The sequence below is a fragment of the Phoxinus phoxinus genome (genome assembly GCF_949152265.1).
Source record: "Phoxinus phoxinus genome assembly, chromosome: 12".
Lineage (NCBI taxonomy): Eukaryota > Metazoa > Chordata > Actinopteri > Cypriniformes > Leuciscidae > Phoxinus > Phoxinus phoxinus.
In genome coordinates, this window is record NC_136887.1 from 30,533,357 (window position 1) to 30,552,782 (window position 19,426).

At 37.3% G+C, this 19,426-nt stretch overlaps 1 protein-coding gene across 2 annotated transcripts; it reads right to left on the reverse strand.

Annotated features, from left to right (window-relative positions):
* Positions 1-830: 830 nt before the first annotated feature.
* Positions 831-19,358, reverse strand: trappc11 (trafficking protein particle complex subunit 11). Of its 2 annotated transcripts, none has more exons than XM_079631612.1 (30): positions 19,062-19,358; positions 18,439-18,650; positions 17,684-17,853; positions 16,955-17,025; positions 16,753-16,867; positions 15,453-15,552; positions 14,952-15,025; positions 13,967-14,063; positions 13,609-13,742; positions 12,709-12,856; positions 12,534-12,627; positions 11,802-11,881; positions 11,459-11,537; positions 11,300-11,354; positions 11,042-11,187; positions 10,898-10,959; positions 10,618-10,750; positions 9,999-10,129; positions 9,764-9,919; positions 9,486-9,673; positions 8,378-8,526; positions 8,073-8,194; positions 7,846-7,965; positions 7,599-7,664; positions 5,552-5,708; positions 5,332-5,443; positions 4,984-5,075; positions 4,696-4,829; positions 2,079-2,246; positions 831-1,251 (listed from the first exon to the last, which is right to left on the reverse strand). In XM_079631612.1, the coding sequence occupies exons 2-30, from the start codon at positions 18,640-18,642 to the stop codon at positions 1,210-1,212; spliced, it is 3,399 nt and encodes a 1,132-aa protein (XP_079487738.1). In that variant the 5' UTR covers positions 18,643-18,650; positions 19,062-19,358; the 3' UTR covers positions 831-1,209. The 2 variants fall into 2 exon arrangements, with proteins under 2 accessions (XP_079487738.1, XP_079487737.1); XM_079631611.1 differs by having other exon boundaries at positions 16,955-17,046; positions 19,062-19,199.
* Between the last annotated feature and the right edge of the window lie 68 nt (positions 19,359-19,426).

Consider the following 19,426-nt stretch of genomic DNA (forward strand, 5'->3'; position numbering starts at 1 on the left):
CCAAAGGTTTGGCTATAGCAGCCCGACCATGAGTATTGACCCCGTGGAGCTCCTGACGAACAGTTTTGGTGGGAACAGGAAAGTCTGTAGTGATTTGGGCAGCTGTGTTTCGTTGTTGTTGTGTGGATACAATCCGGGTTACATCCCTTTCAGCCGGCTTCCTCTTGCGTCAACAGTCACTCCTGTTGGATGTGGTTTGTTCTACTTGGTGCCGGTGGTATGCCGACATTACCCTGGATAACATTGCTCTCGATACACCACAGGGATTTTCTGTCCTGGTCAGCGAGATGTGCATCAACAGTTTGTCTTCTTTTGTACTCTGATGTGTCTCCCATTATGTTGTGTGAATTTATTGCAATATTTTATATACAGCTGTGCTATTGCTCTGCTAATCTGCTCTTACCGATGGAATGTAAAATCAGTGAAGATTGATACACATACTGTAGGTTTAAAACCTCAAATACTATATTGGCCAGTGTTGAAGTTTCAGTGTCCAACCTTTGTAACTCACAATAAGGAAGAAAAGACTATCACAACTTCCGTTTTATGCCGACTTTAAATCCTGGAGTTCCGATTAGGTATTTTTACTACATTAACATTATGTTTTTAGATGACACTTTCTTAATATTCACAATACGATGATTTTAATGGTTAAATTATTGAAAAGGGTTGTGTAATTTAAACAATGGAAAGGTATATTTATATATAAAATCTTGAATAGACTACAGTGCACGCAAATGGTGTGGTTATTTACCACGACCTGAGAAATGAACAATTCTGGCCAATCACACGACATCTCTTAAGGGACACAAACCACAACAACCAACAGCTTCTTCACACCAACGCAAAAAGGTTTAATCACTTTCCACACCTTAATTATGACAACAGCTAGTGCTATGTCAGTTTAATGATTTCTAACATTATTTAGCAGTTACGTAGTTTTAGTTACAGGGTCAGTTTCATGAACATTTTAGAGAGCATGAGAACTGTAGATGAAATCTGTTAGATTAAAAAACAAATCTTATGCAGGGCATCATTTTAGCCTTGTTTAACAAGCAACGATCTAGACGTCTCACACAACAAATAAATCAATTGAAATCCCTAATATTTAATTCACAAGTTCAAATCATTAAGCTGTAAACATGTGTTCTCCAAGGAATGTTCTGCCTTCATCCCGCTTCAGAGTTGGGAGATGTGCTCTTCTCTTCTTCACGCTGCTTCTATAGAAGTGTCTCCGTTTCTGCCCTGAGGCTGAGAAATCAGAGACACGAGACAATTGAAGACAATCTTGAAACAATCTCACAACACCACAAATTTAGTTTCATCCATTAGGGTTGGGCAGAATTTAAGAAATGTCTCATGATTCTGAACTGGAATTTAAATGACAGAAAGATGATTTGTAATGCATTTTCAAAGAAATGCAACAGTCTCACAACAGAGGAATGTAATTGGTTCAACACTAGTTTTGCAGAAATGTTTTTCTTCTCCCAAATGTATACATTTTGAACATAATATAAGCATTCTATAAAATGAAAGTTTATTTATTAAATATTTTGAATAATAATATAATAGAGCATTCTACAAAATGAAAATTCATTTATTATATATTTTGAATAATAATTAAATTTAATACAGCTATTCTATAAAATTAAAGATAATTTATTAAATATTTTGAATTATATAAAATAATATGAGAATTCTACAAAGTTAATTTTAGATTATTAAATATTTTGAATTATATAAAATAATATGAGCATTCTACAAAGTTAATTTTATATTAAATATTTTGAATAATAATATAATTTAATACGGGCATTCTACAAAATTAAAGTTAATTTATTAAATATTCTAAATAATATAATATAATGTAATGTAATTAATATAATATAATAACTCTACAAAATAAAAGTTAATTTGGTAAATATAATGAAGCATATGATTGTAACTCATTTATAGCATTTTCTGGAAATAACCCATATATTTTATGTATTATGATTTATAATTAATTGAATGGTACACAACCTTATCTTATATCCAGAGTCATACATGTATAATTTGTTGCATGTCTGAATAAATACCTTGACAAAGATGCGTGAAGGCAGAAACCGGCGCAGCAGTTGACTGGAGATGTTTGGGAAGCGCATCAGGTTGATGTTGAGCTGAGGGAGGACTTGATATCCCGCCATCAGAGGATAGAAATTATACAACATCTCCTGTTCTCCACCCGGCAAAATCCTCATCCGCACCTGCACACAGACACAGAATGAGAAACAGCTCCTGTGTAAGTGAGTGTGGTGGCAGTTGGAACAGTTACTTTTTTAAGGGCTGTGGCAAAGATAACATTGAATTGTTGATAACCAACATTTTTATTTTTTATTTAGCTTTTTTATTTCATTTGCTTCTTGTTGGGTTACATTTCTATGAGGAGATTCACTCTCTATATAGCTTTTGGACACCCTTGGACTAAGTGTGAGTGAATTTACTCTGCATCAGCGTTATTATAATTAAACCAAAACTGAAACATATAAAAAAATAAATAAATCATAACTTGAAATAAAATAACATACCTACTAGGAAACTTGAACTTATTTCAGCAAGACACCAAGGAAACATTTCTTATTTTAATTTAGCTCTGTTTACACCTGGTATTAAGATGCGTTTTGGTCGATCGGATCACAAGTGGACGGCTCTAAGTTCAGGTGTAAACTGGGTCTAAAAGTGTTCAGCTTGTCCACTTTCAACCACTTCCAGAGGAAGTTGAAAACGCACTGAACTGGATTGATTTCATAGTGTAAACACTTATGTGGTTGAATGTGTTCGAACAGCCACAAAAGACGCCTACTCTCCACCTACTGTCCTAACACGTGAACATCATGGTAGGCGCGCTAGCCAGGCGGGATTTAAACTTTGTCGACTGAAGACCCAAGTTTGGTTTGAAGATGAAAAACAAACCATGCACAATGTTCTCTCAAGGTTCATTCCTGATTTCTAACACACACATGGTCTTGCGGCTGTCAGAGCAGAAACGAAAGCTGATGCTCTCTGTATGTTTTTCGGTCGTCTCTCCGGTCTGTTCATATGTAAATTGCGCAAGCTTATTTTGTCCATTAGATATCTGAAAAAACAAACAAACAAACATACATACATACATTTCCCCGCCCATAGACTTTCTCCTCAAAGAAATCAGGACAGAAGTAGTTGAAAGTGGACAAAAGAGACCGATTAAAACACCAGGTGTAAATGTATCTCTCTCTCGTCTACTTGTGATACGATCGACCAAACCGCATCTTAAAGGTGCATAGCGCAACATTCTGAGTTTTTGCAGAACTATGCCACCTCTGGCGGCAAGCAAAACTGCAGCCAGAGATGTGCACGCTCATGGACAACGTGCACGAGCTGTTCATAACCAAAGGAGCATCAGCCGCAAATCTTTTGTTTACAATCATAATGTCTTCAGAGGTAATAAAGTTATAAATCTGCAAGTCATTTTAAATATGTGAAAGGAAAGGCAATTGAGTAAATTACACACTTATGTGTGAGGGAAAAAAGGGGGGTAGTAGAAAACTTCGTTTTTTATTTCCATCTATCTCCATGTTGAACTGTGTTATGTGTTTACTGTATCCACTTATGATTGTATTATTATGGAAACACGTTTGAGCCCTAGAGCAGACCGGAGATCTCTCCATTTGTTGAAAGCCTTCCCTATGTTTACTCTCGTCTTATTCCGACGCCTGTCTGAGTCCAATTTGGCCCTTTTGGTTGCACTAGACAAAAGTTTCCTTTTTTTTATCTTACGTGGAGTTTGCGTTGGTGTTTGAAATGAACTACAAGCAGGTCTCTTACAATCCATCTTCTACGGAGAATGCCGGCGAATACACAAACCTGCCAGACATAGCTATGTGAGCGTGCCGTGAACCCGCATGACGTCACGCCCAGTCTAAAACTCTGGCCCGAATCCCTCTTATTTATTTTACTTTACAGGATTATAGAGACAATCTCAGTGATCAGAAAAGGGCTCATTCAGCCCATCAGGCAATTGTTTAAGCATGTATGGGTTAGAAAACGGGTATTTTTAACATGAAAAGTTGCTTAATGCACCTTTAATAGCAGGTGTAAACAGGAGATGATTGTTTGTAGATTGATTGTAAATTCAAAATAAGTTAAATTAATCAAAATAAGACTGAAATAGCGATATACTGTATGTTATCAAATCACAGGTTGCAATTTAATTACAGAAGTATAGAGTATATAGCATTTGGAGACGCAATGTGTGCTAGGTTCACTTTCTTTACATTGACATTATTTCCAGGTTTAGAGCCTTTCACCAATATTTTACCAAAAAGGACTTGAGGATTTGATATTTTAAAAGCTTGAGGGTTTGAATGTTTGAAAGTGAACAATTAAAACATAAATATTTGTATTGTAACTTGGTGTTAGTTGGTTCTTGTAAAGAGTGTACCCAAATGTGAACACCCTAAGAATTAACTATTTTGATTTGCAGTACTTTGTGTCTGGATGTCTCAGTCAGCAGTTGCAATACGAGACCATTTTTATAAGAAATGAACACTAAAAAAAGAGATGACATATTTTATGTTTACTTGCATGTCATTTGATCATTAATAGACATCAAATCGCTATATATGACAAAATCACAATACTATTCATCAAATAAAATGTGCCAACTTCTGCTCTGACCTGTTTGAGTCCACTAAACATAAATGCATCGCTGGGCTCCACGCTAATCTCTACATCCTGAACCAGCCCGGTCCGATTCTCCAGACGGTACCGAACAGGTAAAGACTCACGCACACAACCAAACGATGGCAGCTCTACAAAAAGAGGACGAGCAGAATGAATTTATAAGCAACACAACACAGAAAATAAAACTAAGTAAACAAAATAGTCTCAGATGAGTCAGTCAATCTATATTACGGAATTAAATTTAATCTAAAAACTGAAATTTAAAGTTTTTGTTAGACTGACCTGCATGGACGTACAGAGGAATATTCTCTACCATCACATGTGGCAGAGTAATGATCGTTCTCACCATTGATGTCTCAGCAGATGCTGATTTTCTGGATTTAAAAAAAAGTTCATGCAGAAAATTAGCATACATCAAATAAACATATACATTTTCGTAACTTGAAACAAAACAAACATTTCCTGAAATATAAAAAACTTAAACTTATTTTAATTCAGCTAGTTGCCAAGGCATCGTTTCTCACTTTTCGTGTAACTATTTACATGGCTTGAGAAAAAGGAAAGTCATCACTTTCAGTAAAATATACAGGAACATTCTGGGTAAATGTGAGAACACAAGAGCGGCATCACCTCTTCCAGGAGATGATGTAGTGTCCAGAGGCGACAGTGCTGGTGCCGTTCTGAACAGGAGGACATTTGAGCAGGAAACACTCACTGGCACACTCACTGGTCTGCAGAGTGACTGGACACCACAGAAATGAATCGCATCAGTGAGCATATTTACAAATAACCAAAGTCGACAAAACAAACACTTATTAAAATATAACCATCAGAAATAATGTTCTCCCACCTCCTTCAACTTGACTCATGGGCTGATCGATGGCAGTCATACTGGAGGCCAGCTGTACTTCACTGTTCACCAGCTCGATCGGCCATGGAGACGCACTCAAAATATCCATCATCAGCAAGAACGGGATGTCCACATACACACGCTCCAAATGCTCAAACTGACACACGGAAAACGGATTACCAACCTTATAAAATATATGCTTAAAACTGTGAACATTTAAATGGACAGTTCACATAAAAATAAAAAATGCTGTCATCTATAGAGTGCCGGCCACTTTTTCAGCAGCGTTGGTTCCGGAAGTATTTTCTCCATTCATTTCTCCCAAAAGGATTTTAAAGGATATAAGCCATGAACCAAACCAACCAGCTACATGGTGAATCCTAACATTACAAAATTTGATTTAAACCAAAGAAGTATCTGAAAAGCAGACAAAAAGTACAAGACTGTACTTAACAGCTTCAATGAGGGAAATAACTAAAATCCTATGAAGAATTGCGAACAGCATAATCGAATTAAATTCTACTCATTTAAAAAATATATATATATTTGAAATGTATTGCAAAATATGCATATGCACTGCTCAGCAGTTTGGATTTAAATAGGCAAAAGCTTAGGAGTCTATGATTGGATGATTATTGCAGTGATTATAATGTTTCTAGCATGTTTTGTGTTTGGCAACAGTTCTTCTAACACTAATTGATGGAGTGTGTAGCTTTTTATTTCTTAAACAACCATGTAGGAAGACACATCGTGGCCATATTCTAGGATGAAAATGTCAAGATTCATCAGGTTCAAACTGTTGAAAGATTGGTTGGGAGGGAGAATCATTTTCACGCATGAATTGGCTCCTCTGAGTCCAGATCTTAAATTCATTGAATGTCTTTGGGATGTGCTGGAGGAGACTTTACAGAGTGCTGGACTCTTGCATTGTCAATACAAGATCCTGGCCAAAAACGGATGCACCTCTTGATGGAAATAAGAGTTGTGATGTAATTTCCATCAAGAGGTACATCAGTGTTTGGTCAAGATCTTGGCTAAAGAGATCTTTTAGCACGTTTTGTTTGTTTCGACTCTCTTGATTTCTCTATGGAAACATTTAATATAGTTTTACTTCCTTCAACATTCGTCTCCAAAGGAATTCAGATGATGAATCTAACAATTATTGATATCAAATTTGGTATTTTTCGCAATGATCAATGATTTTGGCATTAACAATGTAATTTTGTTAAGTAAACATTTCATACATAAATGTCGTTTTTTCAAGACAATTCCTAACATTACTCATTGGAGGAATGAGTTGAAACTTTTTTATAACTCTTTATTATTGATTAATAACAAGAACGCAGAGAAAATGGCTTCTTTTATAATCAATCTTATTAAATAATTGCCCTTTTGATTCATTTTCTTTTGAATATGTAAATGCGATTTTTGCCATTTATAACATGCTCCATGTTCTTCTGTTCTTTTATGTATTTATTTTCTAAGATGTGCACTGTAGGTTCGTAGTAAGATTTTACATTGTACCTGATTTGCTTGTATTTGCTTCGTTAATATATTTAAAAAAAAGTTTTACTTCCGGAAGCAAACAGTTGCACTCTATTCATCTTCATGTCATTCCAAACCCATATGAGCTCTAAAAATTATGGAATAAAGGATTATGCAAAAGGATTAATGCATCTTGATTCGAGTATGTTTAGATATTTGTACTGGAAAATAAGACAAACAAACTTTGTTAGACAACCATTTTTTTGCAGTGTAGGGGAAGTTCATGGTCTGCTCATAACACATAGCTATCGTATGACTTCAAGGAATACAGCGTACGAGTCTTATGGGCTACTTTATGCTTTTTGTCATTTCTGGAGCTTGACTGCTATCCCTATTCACTTCCGCAGAATAGAAAAATAGCAGCTGAACATCTCCTTTTGTGTTCCATGAAAGAAAAAAAGGCATTTGGGTTTAGAACAACATGAGGGTGAGTAAATGATGACTAGTTTCATTACTTAAATCTTAATGTACCATCCAAGTGAACAGGTAGGGGAGCTCTTACCTTACTGGACACAAACTTCATGGCCACTTCAAAGGGAACAACCGTTTCTACAGTAACAGTTTCATCCTACAGGTGAAGAACAAACAATACAACTCTGTGAGTGAAACTGAATACCGGTGTAAAGATTATACCACAAGCAAACAGGGTTATGGGTGAAGTCTATGTTTGGCTCTGACATGATTATCACAAAACTATTTCTCAGCATTCAAGAAGCAATTGAATGACAGGGTGTTAGGATTTTGCCTACTTTGTGACACTTGCAGGTGATGTCCTTGCCCTCGACTGTGGCACTCACAGAATAGGCTACGTGAAACAGTAATATTCTGGATCCCGTGCTCACACAGCGGATATACAGGGGCTTCACAATCTGACACACAAGAAAACATGTACACAATACACATACTGGAGTCAAGATCAGGTGATGATGAGTTTCAATCAATTTAATCTGTGAGAGTCAGTGAAAAGATGCTGTACCTTCTGTCCAGGTTGCAGATCTCCGAGGGGAATATCAGGAAGCAGGGCAGGATGAGAATCATCACACACCTCAGAGCCGTTTAGTGTGATTTGGGTCGACTGTGTGAGATTGGCATCCTGACCTAATTGAAACAATAGAAATATACAATAAACACACAAATGCATTACAATTCGCACTCAAGATCTTCACACAACAAGCGTTTTTTGCAATACACTTGCACGAATGTCACAATACGGAAGAAAAGATCTGTTGGTACTTTTGTGTAAGAAACATTTAGTAATTTTCTTTAAGATTTCATGAGTACCTGGCTTGAGGCCTGCAGTAAGCTTGAGGTCTTTGGCCACAGTGCCCTCTTCTGATTGGATGGTAACAGTCATACAGTACATCTCATTGGTCAGTGTTGGAGGCTCATGAGTCAGTTGTACAGAGATTTTGGGCACTCTGGAGATGATCCTACAGGGCATGATGAGAAAGAAAACATAATTTAATGTTTATAAATTTTAAACTGTATCCAAAAGAGGCACTTTTAGGAATGTGAATTAAGAAAGTAACTTGACTTTAAAGTTATGCAATAGCATGCATTTCAAGTTCTATTTTCTAAATGCATGTTTTTAATCTTATCCATTCATGTTTATTTATTTAAATGTTTTGACATCATAATTCTTAAAAGGATAGTTCACCCAAAAATGCAAATTCTGTCATCATTTACTCCATGTTCCAAACCCTTTCATTCATCTTCAAAACACAAATGAAGATATTTTTTACAAATCTGAGAGAATTCTGTCCCTCCATAGACAGCTACGCAACTACCACTTTGACACAGGTCATAAAGAGATCGTAAAACTAGTCCATATGATTTGAGCGATTTATAGAAGTTGTAGCTGTGTAGACTTTCAATGGAGGGACAGACATTTGTTTTATTTCAGTTTATTTAAAATATCTTCATTTGTGTTTTAAAGATGAACAAAAGACTTGGGGGTTTGGAATGACATGAGGGAGAGTAACTGATGACACTTTTTTCATTTTTGGGTGAACGATCCCTTTAATCAAAACATATCATAACCTTTGTCAACATATCTTCTGTTGAAACGACAGACTTCTCTCTGGTGACACATGATAAACTTCTCCAATCATTTAATCCTTTTAAAACCTGACACTTTCCTACAATCGACTGCAAGCTCGCATTTGCCTCAACCCAATGAAAAACCGATGAATAGAACCAAGACCCTCCTTACATCCGATCATAACAGATTATTATTTAAAAAAATTAAGACAACATGGAAGAAAATATCTGTTGCTTCTGATTCATGGTTATTTTAATAATGAAAGAAAATTAATTACACCAATATTTTTCTGTACTGACTGACAGTGACATTCTACATTTCCTAATATTTTTTTTCTTTTCAACTTACATAGTGCTGGACTGTATAGACACCGTGTCCCAATCCACCTGTTGCTCTGGGAAGCGAGTCCTCTTCTTAAAGCAGCGGGACGCCTGCAAAGTCTCATGGGAAGAGGCTGCATCCCCCCAGCCGCCCCGCCAGGTCAGATAAACATAGCGGCCTGTCTCTCTGCCTAACATGAGTCCCACACTCGTGATCTGAAAGACAAATATAAAGCAAAACACTAAGTACTACTTGTGGTACAATTAGAACTGTTGAAATTAAGTCAATGAAAATGTGTATTTTACCTCAACCTTCTTTCCGACATCTTCCGTTTTGGCTACAAATTTGAAGCAGTATTTGCGGGTTTTGCCGGGGACGAGACACATGTTCTCCTGGCTGGAAGATTCTAGAATATCTTTACCTTTAGAGGCGTCCTCCAGCAAACAGTACTGGTTATATTCCTGCAATTCAAATGTCGCCATTAAGAAAAAAGCCAAATGTCAGGGAGTGATGTGTGTGTCAGTGTTAGGTGTGCTGTACCTGGTTGCTGAGGCTGACACACAGCTTTGAGAAGCGCACAGGATGTGGGCAGTCGGCTCTCACATAGACGTGTAGCTGGACAGGCTCATCTATGTGGAAACTAGGGGACAGGAACTTGGCTTTGCACTGAACTGAGGAGGACATGAACATAAATATACACATCATTACATTTTGTTCCATAATGTCAGCCAACATAAAAACAATACACTATCGTACAAAAGTTTTTTAAATTAATACTTTTATTCAGCAAGAATGCATTTTAAATTGATCAAAAGTGACTGTAAAGACAGTATCAGTTTCCACAAAAATATTAAGCAGCACAACTGCTTCAACACTGATAATAAGAAATGTTTCTTGAGCAGCAAATCAGCATATTAGAATGATTTTAAAAGGATCATGTGACATTGAAAACTGAAGTAATGATGCTGAAAATTCAGCTTTGCTATCAGAGGAATAAATTAAAATATATTGAAATAGAAAAGAGCTATTATAAATCGTAAGAATGTTTCACAATATTAGCGTCTATATTTCTAATCAAATAAATGCAGGATGAGAGACTTGCTGTTCGTTTTTCAGGTTTTGTAATCAATGATTTAGACCGATCAGTTTAAAAGCTCACCAAAGGGAGCATAGTCCTGGACCTCAATGGTGATCTCATTATTGCCGGCCAGAGAGATGCGGTCACTCCACAATGACTGGGCCGCTTTCACAGAGACCGGGTCACAGTCTGGTTCAGGCTCTGGAACTTCATTCTGGCAATCGCAAAAGAAAATATCAACTTTATAACCCCTACTAACACACCATATCTATCTACAGTAGGACTTTCAGAATATTGAGTACAAAAAACATAACACATCAACATTTTTCAAATATATTGCCAACAATATTTCCATACACACCATGAGCACTTTAATCAGATTCTTCTCAATCCTCGACTTCTGCTCTTCAGGGAGGATAGAGGCTAAGCGCACACATATACACGTGTTAATATAGTAACTTTTGATTGTGGTGAATCTGAGAGTCTACACATGGTGTTCATATACCTCTGCCCACAAGCTCCATGGAGTAGGTGATGTAGTCTTTCACTTGACCCATGAGGTAGGAGCACTTCAGAGCCGTGCACAGGATAGACGTCAGCAGAGACCACCAGCGCTCAGTACGGTAGTCACACATAACATAATCCAACAGTCTGAGGAGTCACAATACAACAAATCATATTAGGAATACAGCTAAAAGCCACTGACAAAAACAGAGCTGTATCTGTGTATACTGGATTAAAGTGTATTCTGAATTTAACTCACTTTAATGCTTTGGTGTAGTCTTTTGCATGATAATACTCCTCTCCCATCTGAACCACTTTATAAGGAGATAGAAAAAAGAGAGCAAGGATGTTATTTGCTATTAAATAAAGAACTGAAAATCTGGTTGATGAATGTTTGAAAGTGTGTTTCTGGACTAACTGAGATGGCTCTTCATTCGTGGACACTTGTACTTCTTAAACTGGGCGACAGCATTACTGAGGAGAGCAATGATCAGCTCCTGACACCAGAAACACATATATACAACCATAAGGAGAGAAATATTGCTGTAAAATATAATATATAACTGTTCAAATTCCTAAAAGGCCCTTAGCCTTCCTTATGATTCCTTACTCCTCATGACTGACTCACTTTGAGAATTCAACACTTTCTGACCTGAACATTCACATCTTAAAAAACACAAGTCTGAAATCAAATTCACAAAATAACCTGAAGATATAAATTAATGTATGTCATGAAATAACAGGTATTGCAGATATCCCACCGAATGAAGCACATCTCTCTCTTTGACTTGAAGAGCGAGGATGCCTTGTTTCTCCTTCTCAGAGTCAGGAGGGTCAATGCCTGAGGGTCAAAGGTCACTGGGTCAGAAACAAGACTCCATAACACCTAGGTACAGTATGTAAACTTCCAAGCTTCATATTTATACATGACACCAACAACTCAAGCCATTTTACTCTATTTTAAAGTTATTACTATTTTTAACGTAAGCAGACTCGACTCACACAAACTATTTGGATGAATAAAAACACGTCTGGTAAAAAAAACTAATTTCAAAAATTATATTTTGTATAAAGTCTATTTTAAAGAAAATGCAAAAATGACTTTTAATAGTTTTGGAAAAATCTAATCAGAAAAGTTTTGCAATATAATGGACATGTTTAGAATATGGCACTAAAAATGAAATGTATTATTTCTTTTTTTATTGTTGTTGGGGCTATTGAATTATTGACGGCACGTAAAAACCCAATTGGGTTGTCATTGAGGTTTTTTCACATTACAGTAATGAGAATTCGAGAATTTATCCACATTATGATAATAAGGAGTCAATATGCTTAATAGTCATGAAAATAATACAAATTAAATAATAAAATATACAATAAAATAATTGAATATTATATATAAAAATAATTTACGAGTAAAACACAACATGTTCTGGACAGGTTTTGTAAGTTTCACTCAGACACAGATAGATATTTCCCAAGCCATTACTCACTCTGATGTCCCTGTCTCCAAGGTCTCTGTCCGTAGAAGTCTAGAGCTCCGGAAGCGGTCTCTAATGGGTCGGGTGCAGGATAGCCCACACCTGGCTGGAACACGACCATTTCACATCACAAACTCAAACAAATGCAGATGACATTCAAGATGCATTGCATAGTGGGTAGCAGTACCTCATGACCACAGAGCTGTCCCGCCTGCTGCTTGCGCTCCTGAGCATAATAAGCACCCTGTTGATAGTAGAACCCTGGGTTCTGGGTCTGGATGGCGGTGAGGCCCAGTTTAATGGCTTCATCGAACAGATCACCAAATGACTGAAACCTACAGAGAGAGAAAGAACATCAAGTGTGTGCATTTATGAATAAAATTCAATTTACATGTATTTATATAGCACTTTCAAAATACATATTTCAAAGCAGCTTTACAGCAAATGCATGCGTCTACATTACAGTTTAGAGTAACTTGTTATCAGAGGTGAGGTGACTGTGTCCAAGTAATGTCCATATGTTAGAAATGTACAGTTCTAGGATAATACAAATCATGCAGTTAGCTAACATCATGTATTCATTTAGATACAAACAATCTCATTAAAGCAGTTATTACAAGTTGTGATCATCAAAATCAAAACAAGGTCAACAATTAGTGGAATCGGTTTTCAAAAATGAATAATTCTAAACTTAGCCTTTCTTTTTTCTACATGTGCCGAGTCAGTATTAAGTTTGTTGAGCAACATACGTTGAAAACATTACGCAATGAGGCATTTGGTGTAGTGTTGAAGGATGGTCTAAATGATTGCTAGGGTGATACTTAAAACCCCCCCAAAAAAACACTTCTTTACAATGTTCTGGTGCTGAGATATGTCTGGTTAATTGAAAATAACCCACTCCCTCAACAATGTTCTGCTTCAGAGATATCCCTCTCGCTCCCACTCCCTCTCAATCGGTCTACACAATGGGCAGGACATAAACTAACCAGAAACACAAGGCATCAATAGATAAAACTTTACCATAGATACAATATTTGTCTCAGAACATGAAATAAGAATCCATGCATATGGCAGGGTTGAATCTTACTGTTTAGACATCCAGGCGGTGTGTTCAAACGCCAGCTCAGCACTTCCAATCTTCTTCTTGCAGAGGTCGATGTGCTTGCGGAACTGAGCGATGGCGTCCAGGGGGGTGTTGTGCTGAAAGCAAAGCCTGCAGATCTGCGAGAGAAGACCACTGTTAGACACTCGATAAAGACACCTCTCTGAACCAAATGCAACTGAACGTGACAGTGCTGTTTAGAAGAAAATGAAAACAGGAAATGAACAGAGTTTCCTGTGCAGTATATACAGCTGTTTAATGACACCTCATACTGGCCGTGTCTTTAAAACCATATGCAAGCACCACTCACACTTTCCTCAGAACATTTAATAATCTAGTTTACCTTGTAGTTGACGAATCCAGCCATGGTTTTGATCTCAAGCATGTTGGTTTCATGAGCTCGGAGTTCATTAATAAGAACATAAGCAGTCCTGTAATATCTGTGAGACAGAACACATAGAATGTGTGAGGGTCCTTATGAATAAGTACTAAATATTTATTTAGGCAATAGACCCTAGTCAGTGTAATGCTATATTTATTTACTTTTTGACAGGAATGAAAACAAGGCTATGAGGGTTAGAAATACAGTGCGTCCAATGGATTGTACTGTTGGAAAAAAAAATTGTTTTGCCAATTGTGAAATTATGTGATCTGCATCCAAAATCGCATACTCTCTTGAGCAGGAACTTATTTTGAATAAGTAATTATTAAACGGCCACTAAAAAAGTATGTGTGTAATATGACTGTGATCTGGGCACACTACATCTGCCATCTGTCATTATCATGTGACCGACCAGCGTCAGTTACTTCGCTTCACTTCCATTCACAAATCCTCTCCTGTGGCCTCATCGGATAGTAAAGTGTCTATAATTTGCACACTTCAGAATCTCGCTGGAAGTAGTAGGTCATCCGGGTACTTTTTGCCTACTCCTTTATGAGTACTGTGACATACTTCAGACATACTTCTTTTGTCACATGCTGTTTTTCCCCTACTATATACAGTAGGGAAGTATGCGATTTTAAGTTTATCCCTCACAGCTTTTTCTTCATACGCGTTCAATTCAATATGGCGTCTAACCTAACTAAGGTCTATGGGTTGGCAACCTTAGGAAGGAGTAATCATGAGAGTGATAAGAGCAAGACTAGTAATAATTATTATCAGTATTATTATTATCAGTATGTAATATCTTGAGGCTGGGGATGATTAACAAGAAAAAAAGAATACATGGCATTCCATGTTAAAAAGGTTTTCAAACCCTAATGCAGGGAAATAAAATGTTATGTAAAAATAGCAAAGTAAAAACAAAAAAGTGCTTAACAGCACTTACTTGAGGGCGTTCTGAGTGTCCTGTTTTAGTTCACTAAAGAAGCCCATCTTAAACTGGTGCCTGACAAACAGCAACTAGAATTCAAAGCATTCAAGGGTTACGCAGAAGTTCACACTTAACAGATGACTAACAAACCAGAACCATAATAAAAATAAATAATGATAACACTTTAGTTTAGGGTCCAATTCTCACTATTAACTTGTTGCTTATTAGCATGCATATTACTAGGATATTGGCTGTTTATTAGTACTTATAAAAGCACATATTAATGCTTTATTCTGCATGATCATATTCTACATCCCTTAATCCTACCCAATACCTAAACTTAACAACTACCTCACTTAAGTGATAATTAAGAGATTATTGAGGCAAAAGTCGTAGTTTTTAGTGAAAGTTGGACCCTAAACTAAAGTGTGACCAAAATAATAATCAGTAGTTAAAAGTCATTTAGAATAAATTCAGGTGTTTATTTTTGGAGTTCTAGAATGGGCTCCTAGTTACCTGGTGTGTAGTTTTGTTGAGGAACTCCTTGTGAGATTTCACTCTCCTGATCTCGTTATAATAGTAGGTCTGAGCATGTTCGTAGAATGCATTCTCCAACCTGCAGGCAGATAAATACACAAAATTAATGAAAATTAATGAAAAACGCACAAAATTGTCAATCGCTTCCGTCACTCTGTGTCATGTACTCTGGGCTGCGATTGAGGCAGTATATACAGTTTTCCGATTTTTTTTAATTCAGTGATTTAGTGAACTTTTAAATACCTTTATAAACATAACAAGTAAATAAAATAGACCTTTATATTTATGTTTTTTGTAGACTAAAATTACTTTTTTATATTATTATATTATATTATTATTAACATATTATTCATAAAACATCTTATGCTTTTATTGTTTTGTGCTAATGAGTACTTAGCCGCGGTGGTCTAATGAGTCCTTAGCCGCGGTGGTCTAATGAGTCCTTAGCCGCGGTGGTCTAATGAGTCCTTAGCCGCGGTGGTCTAATGAGTCCTTAGCCGCGGTGGCCTAATGAGTACTTAGCCGCGGTGGCCTAATGAGTACTTAGCCGCGGTGGCCTAATGAGTACTTAGCCGCGGTGGCCTAATGAGTACTTAGCCGCGGTGGTCTAATGAGTACTTAGCCGCGGTGGTCTAATGAGTACTTAGCCGCGGTGGTCTAATGAGTACTTAGCCGCGGTGGTCTAATGAGTACTTAGCCGCGGTGGTCTAATGAGTACTTAGCCGCGGTGGCCTAATGAGTACTTAGCCGCGGTGGTCTAATGAGTACTTAGCCGCGGTGGTCTAATGAGTACACAGCCGCGGTGGTCTAATGAGTACACAGCCGCGGTGGTCTAATGAGTACACAGCCGCGGTGGTCTAATGAGTACACAGCCACGGTGGTCTAATGAGTACACAAGTGGACGAATCTAAATACTGGTGTAAATGTGGGCTAAAACGTTTTGAGCTTGTCCACTTTCGACACTTCCAGAGGTAGTCGAAAAAACATTCAACTGGATTGCTTTCGTAGTGTAGACGCTCATGTGGTCGAATGTGTTTGAACAGCCACAAAAGACGCCTACTCTCCACCTAGTGACTTTCTGCGTAAACATTATGTGAAGTGGGCTAGACGGATGGAATTTAAACATAGACCCTCCCCTTGAAGAAATTAGGACAGAAGTAGTTCAATGTGGACGGATTTTAACACCAGGTGTAAACGGGTATGTTTCTCCCTAGTCTACTTGTGATCCGATCAACCAAAACACATCTTAATACCAGGTGTAAACAGGGTCGATACTAACCTAATAATGTATCCCACCAGGTGGTCAGTATGGGGCAGGACGAACAGGGACTTCCCAGACAGGTCACAGGCACCACATAGAGCAGAAGCCCTCTCAGACGCCACCAGATCTTCACCTGAGACACAACCACATCTTTACCCATTAACAACTATCCAAGACACAGATTGAAGTCCCTGAAACACGGATTTTAGTTTTGTGATACCTGGTGGGAGAGGAGTTTTCTTCTGAATCAAAACAACAGCAACCTTCGTGTTTCTTCCCTGTAAACTTGTCCTGTGAGAAAAAAATTTGTCTCTGATCCGACATCAAAAAACAACAATTAAAAACACCTGTTTGGATTAGTCCTAAATCTCTATTTTGTTTCAAATTTGGAGTCTTATGGACCTGTTTGAGTTTAATTCAATTGATTTGTCACCAACCAATAACAAACGTTTTTGCATCATGTATCCAGATGTACACTACTAATTAAAACTTTAGGGTCAATACAATTTGTTTTTTTATTATTAATAATTTTAGTCAGAAAGGATGCATTAAATTGATCAAAAATTAAAGTAAAGACATTTATAATGTTACAAATTATTTTAAATAAAAAAAAAATCTAAAAAAAAATCACAGTTTCCACAAAAATATTAAGCAACTGTTTTTGATATTGATGATAATAATAAATGTTTCTTGATAATAAATAAAATAAATAATAAATGCAGCAAATTTGCATTTTATAATGATTTTTAAAGGATCATGTGACACTGAAGACTGTAATAATGATGCTGAAAATTCAGCTTTATATCACAGGAATATATTTTATTTTTAATCAAATAAATGCAGCCTTGGTACCGACCCTCCCCCCCACCAATTTTAGAACAACAGGGTACAGTAGCTGTTTGTTAGATTGTTGACTAGTTGCCATCATGACTCGTTCATAAAACTTTACCTGACAATTTCCACTTTGGTTGCACATTCGGACTGCTTTTCCTTCCATTGCGGATCATCCCAGTCCAGCTCATAAAACAGCACGACCAGCGCAGGCACCAAGTTGAGATGTTTGTTCATCCAACCCGTCTTCAGAATCCCTTTAGGGATGTACCACTCATACGATGTTCTCTGACAAGAAAAGAGAACACAAAAGCCAAGTGGCAAGAGTTAAATTAATTTGCTTTCTAAGTAATAAACTTGGGTACGTAGACTGAACGATGATGACACCTATTGAATCGTAGGCTACGACGCAAGTTAGTAGGCTATAGAAGAATAAAACATTATCAGCATATGCTAGTGGTAAACAAATAGAGCCAGATGAACTATACTTGGGCAGTTGTGTTTTTTATGTATGCTGAGAAAAAGGTTAGATAGGCATGTATATTTTGCAAATGGAGCTTGAAGTAGTTTTACGTTTTAGCGCCATTTCATGTTGCATTTTTATATTGGCTAGTCAGTAGACGTAGGTCTCATCAGCAAACACACTGTTAGATGATCATGCTAAATTTAAGACATTTAGTACGGACTTTGGTCACAAGCCGTCTTTAAACATCTCTCACTGTACGAAGTAGGACCACCGTTTAAGAGCCATGACCACAGATATCACCACGATTGGTCATCTTTCATCTGGGACAGCCCAAAATCGTACATCGTGTTCCTGGCAAAAGACACTTCTAAAAATGTTTAGAAAGTTTCATAGCTCTTCTGTCTCACCTTGGTTCTGCACTTTGGATACTCATGGTCTCCTGCCAGAACTTTGAAAGAGATAGGTACTCTGTCTGCCCGCCGGTTGGCACAGAAAGCATCCCATATGGCTCTGTGGATGGCGTTATAAACCACATCCAGGCCTGTCAGAGCAACAAAGGCCATGGGCCTGCAGCACAGCTCTGGAGGAAGATCCCATTGCGCTGGACTCATGACAGCGCCTGACCAGCAAACAAATAAACACAGAGCAAGTGAACACACAGAATAGCACCACACTCAGATGCAAAAAACAGCACGGACTTCTAGATCATTTCTCTTATTTGATTTGAGTTTTTCATTGGCCGCCAGTAATGAAAATTTGAGAAATGACCGTGGTTTATGTAATATGGAATATGGTTTATGTTCAAGGATCCTGCAGACAGTGACTTGAACGACAGAAAACTCGGAATATAAAGACAGTAGCTCAATGACACACCGAAACATGCGTACATCATTTGTTTATATTTATAGTTGAGAAGTCTCCAAAATGCTAAAGCTAACACTCAGTAACAGCCAGTTAAACAGTAATTAATATGCCTAGCGCTGTCACTTATAACGAGCACACATTAGTCTATGAGCTGGAATGTATTTACCCTCAGGTTCCAGTAGTGTTTTGCTCGGTTTTCAGCAGGCTGGCCTACATTAATGTTCAGCTCTAGCTTATAATTCAAACCCCACCTTCATCATCATAACATATGACTGCTTCTTCTTTCTCTGCGGCTTTTTGCGTCGGTTTCCAGAAGTCGCGTCTCTTTGGCGCCACCTGCACTTCACATGCACTTAACAGTTATGAGAAATGTCCGATTTTTTCCGAATTAAATGCTCCACATCAACCCAAAATATTTGTGTATGAATAAAATTGAAAAATAATAAATGAAATTGTTTCCCCTAGTGTTTTTTTTTATCGTTCCCCCGTGTTTTCCACTTAGATAATATATAGCGCCCCCTGGTGTTCATC